Source organism: Aythya marila, assembly GCF_965140915.1.
Source record: "Aythya marila genome assembly, chromosome: 27".
Classification (NCBI taxonomy): Eukaryota; Metazoa; Chordata; class Aves; order Anseriformes; family Anatidae; genus Aythya; species Aythya marila.
This window is the reverse complement of record NC_139068.1, coordinates 4,419,995-4,436,214: the sequence shown is the minus strand read 5'-3', so window position 1 is coordinate 4,436,214 and position 16,220 is coordinate 4,419,995. Positions and strand designations below refer to the sequence as shown.

Here is a 16,220-nt window from a genome sequence, read left to right as displayed (position 1 = left end):
CCCTGGGGGGGGGGGTCACCAAGCTCCCCCCCCACTGTTCTGCTGGGGTTGTCCTCATGGGTCCCCCCCCGCACCCTGGGGTGGGTGGCGAGCTGGCCCCCGCGGGTAGGGGAGGTTGTGGGGGTGGCTCTGTGCTGGGGTCACCCCATTCCTCCCCCCCCACCCCCCCTAAATCCCCCACCCCCGGTTCCTCTCCTGGGGTGAGCCACCTCCCCGCGCCGCCAGCCTTCGCTTCCTGCTCCTCCTCCTCCTCCTCCTCCTCCTCCTCCTCCCTGTCCCCAACCTGCGAGCCCTGGCCGGGCCCCAGCACCCATCCCACAGCAGCGCGTCCCCAACCCCATTTGTCCCAGTCTCATTTCCCCCCTCCCCAGGGCAGGATCCGGCCCCTGACCCCCCTGCGCAGGGCCGGGAGCACCCCGAGGGGGCCGTGCCCGTGCCTCAGTTTCCCCAGCGGTGATGCCCCGGCTGGGTTTTTAGGGCACAACCCTTCACCGGGGGGGGTGACACGGCTCTCCTGGGAACATTTAGGGACGGGTGCCAAGCTGCTGGAGCCCTGGCAGGAGGTGGGGACCTGTTCTGAGCCGTGCCGTGCCGAGCCGAGAACACCCCGGTCCCCAGAGGGTCGGGGCAGGGCCTGGCACCCCGTGGCGGTGCCGTGGGGAGCGTGGCCACCCCAGGGGACCCGCGGTGGCACGGAGCCGAGGCCGCTGGCTGCTGTTTGCCGGGAGGAAACGGCCCCAAACCCGGCTGTGCCGTGCCCCAGCCCTGCAGCTCCGGCACGGGGCAGAGCCTGCGTGGCGCCACGGCCACCTCCTGCGGTGGGTACGGTGTCACCGGTGTCGCCCACGTCCCCGTGTGCCCACGTCCCCGTGCTTCATGTCCCTGTGTCCCTACATCTTCATGTCCATGAGTCCTTACGTCCACAGATCCCTGTGTCCCCATGTCCCCACGTTGTTTGTCCCCATGTCCCCACAGCGCCATGGCCCTGTGTCCTCTTATCTCCATGCTCCTGTGTCCCCATATCCCACACCCCTGTGTCCCTGTGTCCCCTTGTCCCCACAACCCCATGGCCCTGTGTCCTCTGACCCCATGCTCCTCATGTCCCCGTGTCCCCACATCCCCATGTCCCACAGTCATGTCCCCAAGCCCCCATACTCATGTCCACATGTCCCCACAGCCCCATGGCCCTGTGTCCTCACCCCGTGCTCCCCTGTCCCCACATCCCATTTCCTCGTGACCCCAAATCCCCATGCTCCTGTGTCCCCATGCCCTGCATCCCCATGTCCCCATGTCCTCAAATCCCCATGTCCGTGTCCCCACACCCCACGTCCCCCAGCCATGTCACCACGCCCCCATTCTCCCGTGTCCTCATGTCCCCAAATCCCCCTGCCCGTGTCCCCACACCCCATGTCCCCCGGTCACCTCCCCACGCCCCCACTCTCCCGTCCCCACGTCCCCACATCCTCGTGTCCCCACATCCCCATCCCCATGTCCCCATGTCCCCATGTCCCCACACCCCCCAGCCACATCCCCAACCCCCCTAACCCCCTCCCCATGCCCCCAACCCCCCTCCCCGTGTCCCCCCTTGCCCCGTGCCCCCTCCCCGTTCCCCACCGCTCCGCATCCACCCAAGGCTGCGGGACCCCGGAGATGGGGAAACTGAGGCACGGGGGGGGGACACGGGGACACGGGGACACCCCCGGTGCTTCGGGGCGACCCGGGACCGGCAGGGGGCGCCGCCGTCCCCCCCACCCCGGGGCGGATAAAGGCGGCGGCGGGAGGCGGCGGAGCGGGAACGGGGAACCGGGAACCGGGAACCGGCACCGGGAACCGGCACCGGGAACCGGGGCGGCGGCGGCGGCAGCGGCATGGCCCGGGGGGGGCTCCGGCTGCTGCTCTGCTGCGCCGCTGCCCTGCTGGCTGCAGGTACCGGGGCACCGGGTGGGATCGGGCATCCCGGGGGTACCGGGTGATGGGGAACCCCCCCCGGGGGACACCGGCACCGGGGGCTGGGGGGCGCGGTGCAGCGGGTGGGCTGCGTGCTGCGGGGGGGTGCCGGTGGTCTGTGGGGGTGTCCCCAACTTGATTTGAAGGGGACCCTGGGGGGGCTCTGCCCTGCTCAGTTCAGCCCTGGGGGCTTGCAGCGGGGCAAGGAGCAACCCCAGTGGGGGCAGGACGCGGCCCCAGCTGCTGGTGGGGGGTTTTGGGGGGCCGAGCCCCCACCCAGGACACGTGGCTGGCACCCGCGTCCACGCTGTGTCACCTCCCTGCGTCCTCGTCTGCGTCCCTCTTCCCGGGAAGGGTCCGTCCCGGGGGGCTTTGGGGACCCCTTGGTGGGGTCACCCCTTTGGGGCCAGCTCTGTCCATGGGGCTGGGCTGGGCTGGCCCCGCTGCTCCCCTTGTGCAAACAGCAGCGGGGTGCTCAAGGGCGCTGCTGCCACTGCCCTGCCCTGGAAATGTGGCCATGGGTGCCACCAGGGCTGGGCTGGCACGTCCCCTGCTGCCAAGTCCCCGCTGAGGCCACCGCGGCACCGCTCTGCTCGTCCCCACCGCCTTCAGAGGCTTCCCAGGCCTAAGATTTTGGGGGATCGGATGTTAATTAAACCTGAATTTCGTGCTCCTCTCTTCCTGAACCCCCCCTCCCAGGAGAATGAGCTGGGGTGAGCGCCGCTCGCCCCCCCAAGCCCTGCCCGCTGCCCCCCGTGCCCTGCAGTGTCCCTGCTGCCCAGCTCTCTCCTCCACGCTGTAGGGACGGATCCTGCCCCCATGAACACCAGCCCAGCACCGCACACCTCGGGAACCACAGCGCCACGGGCCAGGAACGGCTCATCCACAGGTGCAACCCCGGGGACACACAACGAGTCCTCCACCAGCTCCTCCGTGTCCACCAGCGTGGGGACAACCCTGCTGGGGACGTCGCACCCGGCCACGTCCCCTCCGCTCGGCCAGGGGAACACGACAGCGCACGCCCCGCCACCCAGCCTGGATCCCTCCCCACCTGCATCCCCAAAATCAGCAGCACCCGAAGGTCCACCTGTGACACCAGGCTCCACGGCGGCGACCCCAGCTCCAGACACGGCGGTGCCACAAATCACGGCCACGGAGGCCGAGGCGAACACGTCCCCGTCCGGCTCCACAGCACCGAGCTCGTCCTCGTCGGGGCACCCTGAGCTTGTTCCTGCTCCCACCTCTCCTGCTGAACCCACCGAGAGCCCTGCTCCCAGCGCAGCACCAGCCCCCAGCCCCAGCAACGCCTCGGCCACTGGTCCCAGCACAGCTCCAGCCACTGGTCCCAGCAACGCCTCGGCCACTGGTCCCAGTACAGCTCCGGCCACTGGTCCCAGCACAGCTCCGGCCACCAGCCACATCACCGCCCCGACCCCCGGCCCCAGCACAGCTCCCATCATCGGCCCCAGCCTTGGGGCCGGCCCCCCAGGTGAGGGGGAAGCCCCCCGGTGCGGGCAGGGTGGGATGGGGGGGTCTGCACCGTGCCCTCCCACGCCGCGCACCGCGGGGACCGGATGCGCTCCGGTGCCCAAAGGGATCCCTGAGCCACCGGGGGCCACCGGGTGTCCCTGTCCCCACCCCACAACTCCCATGGCTTGGGGGCTGCGAGGTGCAGGTCCCTGGGGCCCTCCAAACCCCTCATGTTTCCCCAAATCACTCCCCCACTCCCAAAAATATCCACCCTCCTGAATACTTTTGGGCCATGGGGGGTGAGAAGGTCCCGTGCTGGTCCCCACGGGGGGGGTGGTGGTGACATGGGGGAGCCGGGTATGGGGTGACCCATCGGGGGTGCGTGCCGGGGGGTAACGGGGTGCCCGTTTCACCCCACAGAGCTTCCCCCCACCAAACCCAACCCCGGCCTGGTCGTCGTCATCTGCCTCTTCGTGGCTGTGCTGGTGGGGGCCGCGGCGCTGCTGCTGGTGCGGCTGTGCCGCTGCAGGACCCCCGGCTTCCAGCGGCTGGACGAGGTGCCCATGGTGAGTTGGGGGGGGCTTGGGGGGGCTTGGGGGGGCCATGGGGGCGGCGGGAGCTCACCCTACTCTTTCTCCTCCCTAGAGCAAGGTGTCGGAGGGGTTCCCCTTCGCCCACCGCCCCCCCCAGATGACCCCAGGCTGATGAATAAAGAAGCTGCTGCCTTGACTCTGCTTCCCCGTCTGCCCTGCGCTCTGCACCCCACGGGTGCCAAATCCCCGGGGGGGTGCCCGGAAAATTTCGGGGTTCCTTTGCACCAGGCTGGGCTGAAAGACCCGGGCCAGGGGGGAGTGGGGTGGGGGAGCTCAGGGCGCTGGGGGCTGCGCAGCCCCCCCCGGAGAGGGTGGGATGGGAGGGAGGGAGCGAGCGGCCAGGCACGCACGCCGCCTTCCTTCTGCTCCGCTGCACTCGGCGGGGGCCGCGGCGCGCTCCGGTAAGGGGCTGTGGGGTGGGGGGCGGTGGGGGGGGGTAGGGGGGGCACAGGGTTTTGGGGAGGGGGACGCACAAGGGACCCTGCAATAGGGGAGGGGGCAGCACCCCCAAAATGGGGCTGGGCAGGGTGGGGGGGCACAGCCATGGGAAAGAGGGGAGGGAATGGGGAGGGGGGGTGCAGGTGGCACCCGTGGGGGAGCTTCTGGGGGTGGTGGGTGCCGGGGAGGGGGGGGGGGGGTTGGTCATTAACGTGGTGCCGGAGGATGGGGGGGGGTCGTGGCCCTGTGGATGCTCCAGGCTGGGGGGGCGGGGGGGGGGGCGCGGCCACCCCCGTGTCCTCAGGGCCTTTGTCCCCTCGGGTGGCCCCGTGCTCCCTCCCCGGGGACACCGGAGCTGGGGGGCAGCCAGGGACCGGCGGCAGCGGGGGGCGGCGGGGGGGGGCTGAAACCCGAGGCGCGGAGGCTGAGCCCCATCAATCACGGGCACCACGCAAATTGTGAGCGGCACCGGGGGGGGGGGCACCCCACGTCCCGGTGCTGCCGGAGCCCACCCCCAGGCTCAGCTTTCCCCCCCCAAACCCCCAAAAAACCCCCCAGGGACGATGCGACGGAGCCGGACGGCGCTGCCCTTCCTGGGCACCGAGGTGAGAGCGGGGCCGGTACCGGGCACGGGGAGGGGTGGGGGGGGCACCGGGATCGGTTTTTGGGGGACTGGGGGGGGGGAGATGTGCCCCCCCCCCCCACGGTGGGAGAGTCCCAGAGCCTGGCCCCCCGGGGTGGCAATAACCGGGCTGGCGGCGCTCGGCGGGAGTTAATTAGCCCCGTAATGGGCGGTTAATTATTATTCGCCCCTGCGTAATTACGCACCGGCTCCGGGGGATTTTCCAGAGGGATCCCGGAGGGGGGGGGGGGGGCGGTGAGGGGGTGTCCCTGGGGCTCCGTGTGCCCCCCCCCCCCTTTGTGCACCGGAGCACGGTGAAGGCGGAGGAGGGGGGGGGGTCCAGGAAAGCCCCCCCCCGCCCCAACCCCAATTTGGGGTCCCGGTGCCGCGGATGGGGGGAGGGAACCGGGCACCGGGGGCACAGCACCACGGAGAGTTCCCCCGGTACCGGCGGTTTTGGGGAACGACGGGGGGGGGGGGGGCACCCCTCACCTCCCCCCTTCCCCCCCATCCCCATCCCGGTGTCCCCGCAGCGCTGTCGCGACACCGCCGAGGCCGCCCCGTCGGGACCGGGACCGGGACCGGGACCGGGGCCGGTGTCGGGCGCCGTTCGCCGCCGGTTCTCCGGGACCCCGCTGCTGCCTCCTTTGGGCTGCCGGGGGGCAGAGCCCGAGCCCCCCCGCGTGGTGTTCACCATCGAGGAGAGCGGCCCCAGCAGCGGGGACGAGGCCGAGCCCCCCCGGTAAGAGCGCAACGAGAGGCGGCTCCGGTACCGGGGGGTGGCCGAGCCTCGGCTCCGCGCCCCCAGAGGGACCGGGGAGGTAACGGGGGGGTTGTGGGGGGGGTACCGGGCACCGGGGATGGCCGGGGGGGGGGTCGCGGTGCCGGTGGTTTCAGCACCGGGCAGCAGCGGACAGCGGCCCCCGGGGCACCGGGGCCGGCACCGGGCAGCACCGGGGCTGTGTCCCCGTCCCTCCCGGGGTGTGTGTGGGGGGGGGACAGGAGGCTGGGAACGGCCCCGGGGATGTGGCCCTGTCCCCACCACCTCCGTCCCCATCCCCGTGACCCTGTCCCCACCACCTCCAGCCAGGCCACCCTGTCTCCGTCCCTGTCCCGACATCCCCGTGACCCCATTCCTGTCCCCGTCCCCTCATCCCCACCCCTGTGACCCCATTCCCATCCCCATCCCCCTGTACCCACCACCTCCGTCCCCATCCCTGCGACCCCCTGTCCCCATCCCTGTCCCCTCATCCCCATCCCCGTGACCCCATTCCTGTCCCCCCATCCCCACCACCTCCATCCCCATCCCCCCATCCCTGTGACCCCTGTCCCCGTCCCCCCATCCCCACCCCCATGACCCCATTCCCATCCCCCCTGCCCCCATCCCCTGTCCCCAAACCCGCTGCCACCCAGCTCCAGGCCCTGCCCGGAGGTGACCTCGGTCCCTCCTTGGCACGGCTGCGGGGTTATTTTTGGGCCATTCCCTCCCCCTCCCGCCCTGCCTGTCCCAAAGCCTGGCTTTGAGGGGACGCAGCACGGGGCTGTCCCAGCCAAGGGACCTGGCTCCAAACCCGGCCACTCCGTGCCCCGGCTCCCGTGTCACCTGCTGTCCACCCCCCTGCACGGACACGTGTCCCTGCTGGGGACAGCCGCAACCCCGCAGGGGACAGGGACTGGCTGTCCTGGGGACAGGGACTGGCTGTCCTGCGGCCGCTCCTGCCCAGCCCTGGCTGTCCCACGGGCTCCTGGCTGCCAGGCGGGGACAGCTCTGTCCCCACCCCGACGTGTCCCCCCCCGCTACCCTTTGCGCCCCGATGGCGCAACACCCTCCTGATGTCCCCGTGCTGCGAGGCGGCGGGTCCCCAACACCGGGACCCCCACCCGATGGTCTCGGGGCTCCCGGGGGTGCCACCGTGCCGGGGGGGCCCTGCTTGGGTCCCTGCCAGCAGCGGGATATTTTTGCCTCCGCCGGGGACAGCAGGTATCCGGCTGCGTCAGCGGGGCCGCGGGGTCGGGCTGGCGGGCACCCGGCTCCCACGGCCAGCCCGGGGCGACGTGGGGCAGCCCTGGGGGGTCCCAGCCCGCTCCACGTCCCCAAACCGGGCAGCCAGGAGGGGCTGGGGGACACGGAGGGGGACGTGGGGGCAGGTTTGGTTCCTCGGTGGCACCGTGGTGCGGCCACACAGTGCGTCCAGGTGGAGCCACGTCCCTCGGGGGCACGGTGACGTGCCCGTGCTGTGCGCCTGGGGTGCCTGGGGGTTGGTTTTGGCCCTCGGTGGCCCCTCCACGGGTTTGGGATCCTCGGGGCTGAGCCGTGCGGCTCGATGGCACCATGGCACGGCCACCACAGCCACCCGGGCTGCTCCAGGCTCAGCTGTGCCCCTCGGTGTCACCATGCCCCTCGGTGGCACCGCGCCGTGTCCTCACCTCGCGCCCACCTTCCTCCAGGCTCAGCCGAGCCCCTCGGCGACCTCCCCATGTGGCCGTGGCGCTCGCGGCGTTGCCGCACGTGGCCGGGCTGAGCATCCTCACCCTAACGGCCCCAGCTGCCACCACCGAGGGGACAGCGCAGTCCCCGGGGGCGCGGGGCCAAAGGGGGTGGCCACGTGCCCGGCGAGCCGGCCACGCACACACGGGACGGGATTGATGGAGCCAAACGGGACGCTGTGCGTGTGTGTGTGTGTGGTGTGTGGTGTGTGGTGTGTGTAGGGGGGGGTCTGCCCGAGCCAGACAGTTGTTTAATTTCCCAGGCGCGGGCGGGAGGGGGATGGAAACTTTCCCGAGGCCGCCAGGGTTGGGGCAGCCGCGCGTTTCCTGCTCCTCGGCGGCGGGCAGCGGGTCCCCGCCGCTCGGCTCCCCGTCCCCCCTCCGCTGCTTCTGCGCCCATGGGGACGGAGCCCGGAGCGCCCTGAGCGGGGCCATGCTGCCCTCCCCGGGGGCTTCGCCCGTGGGGTCCCCCCGGGGGTCCCCCCGCAATTCCCCCGTGCTCTTCAGGAAGCTGCTGGTGAACCAGAGCATCCGCCTGCAGCGGCGCTTCACCGTGGCGCATCCCCTCTGGTAAGGCGGGGGGGGGGGATAAAGACCCCAAACCCCGGCTATGGGGTCCCTGGGGGGGTGGGAGGAGGCGGTGGGATGCGAGAACGGGGTCAGCGGGGACCCCCCCCAAATTCTCTGTGTTGTGTCCCCTCTGTCTGTGTGTCTGGGGGGGCGTGGGGCTGAGCCCCCCCCCCCGTGCCCATGGGGATAAGCGGGGCAGGGGGGGGTGATGCTGGCTGAGCACGGGCACGCTCGTTGCACCGATGGGGGGGGGGCTTTGTGCTGCAGCATTCTCCCCATGTCCCAAATGAGGGGGTTGGGGGGGGCTTTTTTTTTTGGCACAGCAAATGGGGAAGGCGGCAGCGACCCCCAGCAGGGCCACGCAGCCCCCGTGTGGGCACCCCTGGGTGCTGGGGCGCCGTGGGGGATCAGCAGCTCCCTCCTCAGTGGCAACAGCAGCTATTTATAGCGGCCCCCCCCAGCTCCCCCCCCCCTTGCTCGGCATGGAAAGTATTTCTGAATTCGGCACCAGCCCTCCTGGGGCCGCCGTCCCGGCCATGCCCCCCGGCCCCGCTCCCCCCCCCATGGGGCACGGCCACCGCCGGGGACCCCCTGTGCGTGCGTGCGTCCCCCCCGTGTCCCCCCACCCAATCCTCCCGGTGACGCCGTGCCCGGGGTCGGGGCTGTCCCCTGGGGTGGCAGCGGGGTCGGAGGTGGCCGGAGAGCGGGGAGGGGGGGGGGAACAAACCCACAATTCACGCGCGGGGCTGGAGGAGCCACAATGGGGCTTTGTGTCCCCGGTACCATCGGGGACGCGAGGCAGAGGCAGGCCGAGGGGCTGCGGGAGGGCTGGACGCGGCGCCGGGCGCAGTGGGGCCGGGGGAATGCAGCCGGGGAGCCGCTGCCCGTCCCGGAGGCACTCCTGCATCGGGTAGGTCCCATGGGGTGACGGGGACGGGGACAGGGATGGGGATGGGGACGCGTGGCCGTGGTGGCTCGTCCCCGTCCCCATCGCCGTGGCGGCTCCGGGAGGGGACAGGCGCTGGGTGGCCCTTGGTTTGTCCCCGTGCGCAGCCTTTCCCATGACCCCGGGGCCAGCGGGGTGGCAGCTGCTGAGGGGACACCGCAGGGACACCGCCTCTGTCCCCGTGTCCCCCCCCCGTCCCCCCTGCTTTGAGCCCCGGGGTGCGCACGGCTGCGGGGTGGCTCTGCCCTGGGTGGCACCCAGCCACCACCAGCGCGTCCCCAAGGACCGGAGCTTGGCTGCCTTGGTGGTTTCTGTCCTTCGATGTCCCCTGGCTCGGCGCCCGGCCGCGTCGCTGTCCCCCACGGGACGCGGCTCCCCGAGCAGAGGCTGGCCGAGGCTTTCGAGGACTCGCAGCAATTGGGGATCGTGGTGCTGGGGACACGGGGAGTGACCCGGCCCTCCCCGGGCTCTCTGGAGCCAGGAGCCCCGTGGGGAGAGCTGGGGCCCCTGTCCCAGCCCGGTGACAAGGGACAACCCGCCCGGACCCCGCTGTGCCACCCGGCAGCTCCACGAGCACCAAATTTTAGGGCGAAGGGACCAGGCTGCGGGGTGACAGGGGGACAGAGAGCCTGGCAAGCCCGGTGCCGCGTCCCAAAGCTCCCATTGTCTGCAGCTGGGCTGGGGGACAACCATTGTCCTCGGCTGGTGGCAGCGCTGGGGACGTGCCCTGCCGTTTGCCGTGGGGTTCGGGGGGGTCGCTGCCCTCCGCGGGGTGTCCCCTCGGTGTCCCCGTGTCCGAGGGGGGTGGTAGCGGTGTCCCCAGCGCCTCCCAGCCGAGGTGTTGAGGCCACCCGCCCCGTGCCAGCCTTGTCCCTTGTCCCCTCGCAGCTTCGACCTGGAGAATGGCCTCCCGGGGAGGGGCGCGCTGGACCCCCAGGCCAGCCCGGGCGCGGGGCTGGTGCTGCAGGGCACCTTCAGCCACGGCCAGCGCCGCGAGTCCTTCCTCTACCGCTCCGATAGCGACTACGACCTGTCCCCCAAGGCCATGTCCCGCAACTCCTCCATCGCCAGCGACCTGTGAGTCCCCCCCGGGACCCCCCCCAGGCCTCCCCATCCCTCTCTTCCCCCCCCCATTTCATGCGCCCCTTTGCTCCCCGCAGGCACGGCGAGGACATGATCGTCACGCCGTTCGCCCAGGTACGGCCCCGTGGCGAGGAGGGGGCACGTCCCCATGTCCCCAGCACGCAGGAGGGGACACAGGGAGGTGGGGGGGGGGTTACAACCTGTCCCCAGCCCCCCCCTCTCTGTCCCTTCTGTCCCCCCCTTAGGTCCTGGCCAGCCTCCGCACCATCCGCAGCAACTTCGCCGTGCTGATGCACCTCCAGGACCGCGCCGGCACCAAGTGAGCGGGGTGAGGGGTTGGGGAGGGCGATGGGGGGGTCACAGCTCATAGTGGGGGGGGGACAGCTCGAGGCAGGGGGCACAGCTCGTGGCGGGGGGGCACATTTTGTGGCATCCCGGCCTCTCAGCCCCGTGCGTTTCGCAGGCGAGCCTCCAGCAGCAGCCTCCCCTCCGCCAGCAAGGCCAGCCTCTCCGGTGAGTGCCCCCCCGACGGGAACATAAGGGGATGTTTTTAGGGTCGGCTGGCTGTCCCCGCACCCGGGGACGGGGCGTGCCGGCACCCACGGTGTCCCCAGCAGCGGGGGCAGAGCGGTGGCTTTGCCCTTTGGGATCCATGTCGGGTTTTCAGCGGCTCCTGCTGCCCGTCCGCCCTTGGTGCGGTGGCGGTGGCGGCGGTGGAAAGGCTGCGCTTGACGTCAAACCTCCCCTGAAGAAAAAAAACCCCGGGCGGCGAGCGCAGCAGGGCCCCGCAGGAACCCCGGGCCGGGCGTCACCTCGAGGTGACGCGTGTGTCCCCCCCGCCCCCCCCCCAGACACCACCACCACGGGGACGATGTGGCCACCGCGGCCACCACGAGCCCAGCCGCACCGGGATGCTCAGCGCCGGGTCACCCTGGGGTCCCGGGGGGGGTGGGAAGGGGACACCAGTGAGCACCCCGGGGTGGGGACGGCGAGGTTGGGCCCCCCCATGTGTCCCCGTGCCTGGTGGCGACGCGGTGGCTGCCCCCGGCAGAGGATGCCCAGCAGAAACTCTCGCTGGAGACCCTGGAGGAGCTGGACTGGTGCCTGGACCAGCTGGAGACGCTGCAGACCAGGCACTCGGTCAGCGAGATGGCCTCCAACAAGGTAAGGAAACCCCCCCCCGGGGTGAGAAAAAAGCCCCCCCAGCCTCTGGGGGGGGGTGTTGGGGACGCGTGGCCCCCCCCAACCCGTGGCTGAGCCCCTGCCACCCCTCGCAGTTTAAGCGGATGCTGAACCGGGAGCTGTCGCAGCTCTCGGAGACCAGCCGCTCGGGGAACCAGGTCTCCGAGTACATCTCCAGCACCTTCCTGGGTGAGTTCCCCCCCCCCCAGAGGGGGTGTCAGGGCCGTCCGTGCCCCCCCCCCCGAACCCAACTCTGCAGCTCTGGGGTCTGCAGGGAGCCAGGCACCTCGGCGCGGTGACCTGCGGGGCTGCGTGTCTGTGGGGACAGAGATGGAGGCTGGTTTGGGGCAAAAAAAGGGAATATTGATAGAGGGGGGCGAGGGGGGGGGGCTTTTCCAGGTGTCTTCGTGGGGGTGTCACGGCCGTCGTGCTGGCTGTGAGTGCTGGGGCGCACTGGTACAGACTGGTGCAAGCTGGTGCACGCTGGTGCATGCTGGCGCACACTGGTCTGGTGCATGCTGGTGCACACTGGTGGAGACTGGTGCATGCTGGTGGAGACTGGTGCACACTGGTGCACGCTGGCACACACTGGTCTGGTGCACACTGGTGCCTACTGGTGCACACAGGTGCACACTGGTCTGGTTCAGACTGGTGCACACTGGTGCATATTGGTTCATGCTGGTGCAGACTGGTGCACACTGGCCCACACTGGTCTGGTGCAGATTGGTGCCTACTGGTGCAGACTGGTGCATGCTGGTGCAGACTGGTGCAGACTGGAGCCTGCTGGTGCAGACTGGTGCATGTTGGTGCACATGGGTGCACACTGGTGCATGCTGGTGCATACTGGTCTGGTTCAGACTGGTGCATGCTGGTGCATGCTGGTGCAGACTGGTGCATACTGGTGCAAGGGCAGGCGGCCTACCCAGGGCTCCCCCTGCACGGGGGGAACCCCGGGGGGGCCCAGACCCCGCTGCAGACGGGTGGGGGAAGCTCTCGGCATCCCCCCGTGCGCCCCCCCCGTTGCCATGGCACCGTGGTGCTCTCCGTGCCGGCTGACGTCAATTGGGGGGGGGGGGGGGACATCCAAGGGGATCCTCCCCGCGCTCACCGCCCCCCCCGCCCCCCAGACAAGCAGCACGAGGTGGAGATCCCCTCGGCGCTGCCCAAGGACAAGGAGAAGGAGCGGAAGAAGCGCCCCATGTCGCAGATCAGCGGCGTCAGGAAGCTGACGCACGGCTCCAGCCTCGCCGCCGCCGGCATCCCTCGCTTCGGGGTGCGCACGGACCACGAGGGGCTGCTGGCCAAGGTGAGGGAGGGTCCCGATCCCATCGCGGGGTCCCCGACACCGGTTCCTAAAACCCTTCCTTGTCCTTCTGATCCTCCCCGCCCCACACCCAGGAGCTGGAGGACACCAACAAGTGGGGTCTGGACGTCTTCAAAGTGGCCGAGTATTCGGGCAACCGCCCGCTGACGGTCATCATGTACAGCATCTTCCAGGTGAGCCCCCTCGGGGAGCGGGGTGCTGTCCCCGGTCCCCGTCCCCGTATCCCAAACGGGGGCCCAGCCACCCTCCCGCCTTCCCTGCAGGAGCGCGACCTGATGAAGACTTTCCGCATCCCCGCCGACACCTTCATCACCTACATGCTGACGCTGGAGGACCACTACCACGCCGACGTGGCTTACCACAACAACATCCACGCCGCCGACGTGGCCCAGTCCACCCACGTCCTCCTCTCCACGCCGGCGCTGGAGGTGAGCCCCGGTCCCTACGGGTCGCCGAGTGCCCTCACTGGGGCCATAACCCACCTACACCGCCTTTTTTCCCCCGTCCCCAGGCCGTCTTCACGGACCTGGAGATCATGGCTGCTATCTTCGCCAGCGCCATCCACGACGTCGACCACCCCGGGGTCTCCAACCAGTTCCTCATCAACACCAGTGAGCCAGGAGGCCCGGAGGGGGGCGAGGGATGAGGGAGGAGGGGGTGTAGGGGACCCCGGTGTCCGCCCCGGGGTGAGCGGTGCCATCTCGCAGACTCGGAGCTGGCGCTGATGTACAACGACGCCTCGGTGCTGGAGAACCACCACCTGGCCGTGGGCTTCAAGCTGCTCCAGGAGGAGAACTGCGACATCTTCCAGAACCTGAGCAAGAAGCAGAGGCAGTCGCTGCGGAAAATGGCCATCGACATGGTAACGGGGGGTGGTTCGGAGCACCCCGGGGGTGCTGGGTTTTGGGGGGGGGCTTGGTGGCGGGGTGAGGCTGAGCCGCGTGTCCTGCTCGCCCTGCCCAGGTGCTGGCCACGGATATGTCCAAGCACATGAACCTGCTGGCGGATCTGAAGACCATGGTGGAGACCAAGAAGGTGACCAGCCTGGGGGTGCTGCTGCTGGATAATTACTCCGACCGCATCCAGGTTGGGCTCGGGGACGCGGGCGGGGAAATATTTCTGCAGCCCGTGCCATCGGGACGCCCTCTTGGGTGCCACCACCGAGGGGGGCACCCAGGACAAGGCGCCCCAGGACCTGTGACGGTGGCCCTGGGGGACGAGGGGCGTCGGGCGAGCGCTGCGGTGGCCGTGCAGGTGCTGCAGAACATGGTGCACTGCGCCGACCTCAGCAACCCCACCAAGCCCCTGGAGCTGTACCGGCAGTGGACCGACCGCATCATGGAGGAGTTCTTCCGCCAGGGCGACCGCGAGAGGGAGAAGGGGATGGAGATCAGCCCCATGTGCGACAAGCACACCGCCTCCGTGGAGAAATCCCAGGTGGGGGTGGGCACGGCGTGGGGACGAGGGGGTCCGCGGGGCCGTGGTGGGTGCTGAGCTCTTGCCTGCCCGCAGGTGGGCTTCATCGACTTCATCGCCCACCCGCTGTGGGAGACCTGGGCCGACCTGGTGCACCCCGACGCCCAGGAGATCCTGGACACGCTGGAGGACAACCGGGAGTGGTACCAGAGCATGATCCCGCGCAGCCCGTCCCCACCTCCCGAGGGTCCCGGGGTGCCCCCCGCCGCCACCGACAAGTTCCAGTTCGAGATGACGCTGGAGGAGGAGGAGGGCGAGACGGACACGGAGCCCGAGGGGCCCGAGAGCCCCTTGGAGGAGGACAACAGCGGCTCCAAGACGCCGGCCACGGATGACTCAGAGTCGGCCGACACCGAGCGCCTCTCACCCGGCTCCGGGGACCGGGACTTACCCCGGGGTGGGTGCCCTGGGGACGTGGACAACCGGCGGGCGGTGGAGGGGACGCTGATGAAGGACGGTGGCAGCTCAGCACCAGGCTCTGAGGGCGGCCAGGAGCTGTGCCTGGACACGGAGGGCAATGTCACATTCCTGCCCCTGGGCACGTAGCGGCCCCGGCCAGCAGGTCCCGTTGCTGCCACAGGGACATGGGACACGGCATTGCCCCAGCGAGTGCCACCGGCACCCCAGGCTCCTGGCATCGCCACCGCTGGGACCGGGGTGGCCGTCGGGACACGGAGGGACCTGAGGAATGTCCCCGCACGGCAGCTGGGCAGGTACCGATGGGCACAAGGACACCACGGCTCGTTCCCTCCCGACTGTCCCCTGCTCCCACCCAGTGTCCCGACCTCCAGGTGCCGGGCAAGGTCCCTCATCGCCTGCAAACGGGTTCTGGGGACACTTTGCCCCTGCCCTGTCCCAGCCCTGGGCACGCTGTGGCTCCCCAGGGAGATGTCCCCCGTTGCCAAAAGCCTTTGGGTGTGCAGGTGGCTCCTCACAGAGCGGCTGGCACGAGGCACCGCGGTGTCAGGGCACCAGGGCACGACGCCGGCTGCTTGGGCACGAGTCAGGGGGTTTATTTATTTGGGGATGGGGGGGGGGGGTCACTTTTTAAAGCCTTTTGTAGCTCACTTTTTAATACCAGCCTCACCTAGGCGCACTCACACACGTTTCCGTGGCAGAAGCTGCCCTGACTGTGACCAGCACCCAAAATGCTGCATTTTAAACTTTTGCACTTTGGGCCCCGCCAGGCGCCGCAACCCCGCGCGTCTCCGCAGGGACCCGGGGAGGCCCCCGGGGTCGTTTCGGTTTCTTCCTTCACCCTCCAGATATTAAACCTGGTTTGTTCCCCCTCTAAGAGCGATGCTTCTGATCTTTTATCGCTGTGCATCCACGGGCTGGGTGCTTGGTGCCGTGGGTGCTGTGGCCGGGCAGCACCCTGGGGCCTCCATCCCCGGGGAACCCGGCGTGCTTGGTGGCCCCATTGCCTGCCGAGGCCCCGGGGAGGGCCCTGCTCCTTGTGTTTGAACAAAAGCGAGCTCCTCCCTGGAAATGTCGATCCGTCACTGGCAAACACAACCGGCTAAGGTAAATATTTAATCGCCGGCTTGGCGCGGCGCGGAGCCTGTTCCCTGCTCTTCCGCATTGCTCCCCAGGGTGATTTATCTGCAAACACGTCCCCACCCGCGGCACTGCCCTGCTGCGTGGGGCCCTGCCGGCCCCCACCCCGCACCCCAGGGCAGCAAGGGGGGGTCCCCAATACCCCCCTGCACCCCAAATTCCCCCTTTGATGAGAAGGGAACCTCAGGTTTCTGGGGCACGGCTGGGAGCGAGGGGTGCCGCGGGGGCTGGCGGGTCCCCGCTGATGGAGTGGGGCTGTGACCATCAGCCCCACAGGGACCAGGCACACCCTACAGCACCCAGCTGTATGGGAGGATGGCGGCCAAAAAAATAAACCCTTCACTGAGGGGACGCGGTGCCATGGAGGGTGGTGGTGCTGTGGGAGCCTCCCCGCCATGGGTGCTGCTGTCGGGCACCCAGCACCCAACTGGCTGGTGCCCTCCAGCGGCTGGCAGGCTGCTGACGGGGTGTCGGGCTCGGACACCCCACAAGCCCCTCACAGGGACATCGTGCTCCTCGGGGCTG

At 70.0% G+C, this 16,220-nt stretch overlaps 2 protein-coding genes across 4 annotated transcripts; both read left to right on the top strand.

The window, feature by feature from the left end:
* Nucleotides 1–1,592: 1,592 nt before the first annotated feature.
* On the top strand, nucleotides 1,593–4,152 carry CIST1 (colon, intestine and stomach enriched 1). The gene is made up of 4 exons (XM_082779998.1): nucleotides 1,593–1,926; nucleotides 2,750–3,436; nucleotides 3,838–3,983; nucleotides 4,063–4,152. The coding sequence occupies exons 1-4, from the start codon at nucleotides 1,869–1,871 to the stop codon at nucleotides 4,120–4,122; spliced, it is 951 nt and encodes a 316-aa protein (XP_082636124.1). The 5' UTR covers nucleotides 1,593–1,868; the 3' UTR covers nucleotides 4,123–4,152.
* Nucleotides 4,153–4,997: 845 nt separating this feature from the next.
* On the top strand, nucleotides 4,998–15,570 carry PDE4C (phosphodiesterase 4C). 3 transcript variants are annotated; one of them, XM_082779996.1, is made up of 16 exons: nucleotides 4,998–5,053; nucleotides 5,604–5,812; nucleotides 9,962–10,150; nucleotides 10,234–10,270; nucleotides 10,402–10,475; nucleotides 10,620–10,669; nucleotides 11,208–11,320; nucleotides 11,434–11,527; nucleotides 12,466–12,644; nucleotides 12,737–12,835; nucleotides 12,926–13,090; nucleotides 13,174–13,273; nucleotides 13,370–13,524; nucleotides 13,626–13,748; nucleotides 13,917–14,099; nucleotides 14,175–15,570. In XM_082779996.1, the coding sequence occupies exons 1-16, from the start codon at nucleotides 5,012–5,014 to the stop codon at nucleotides 14,682–14,684; spliced, it is 2,322 nt and encodes a 773-aa protein (XP_082636122.1). In that variant the 5' UTR covers nucleotides 4,998–5,011; the 3' UTR covers nucleotides 14,685–15,570. The 3 variants fall into 3 exon arrangements, with proteins under 3 accessions (XP_082636122.1, XP_082636123.1, XP_082636121.1); XM_082779997.1 differs by lacking the exons at nucleotides 4,998–5,053; nucleotides 5,604–5,812 and adding an exon at nucleotides 6,769–7,051 and having other exon boundaries at nucleotides 14,175–15,569; XM_082779995.1 differs by lacking the exons at nucleotides 4,998–5,053; nucleotides 5,604–5,812 and adding an exon at nucleotides 7,267–8,127 and having other exon boundaries at nucleotides 14,175–15,569.
* The last annotated feature ends 650 nt before the right edge of the window (nucleotides 15,571–16,220 follow it).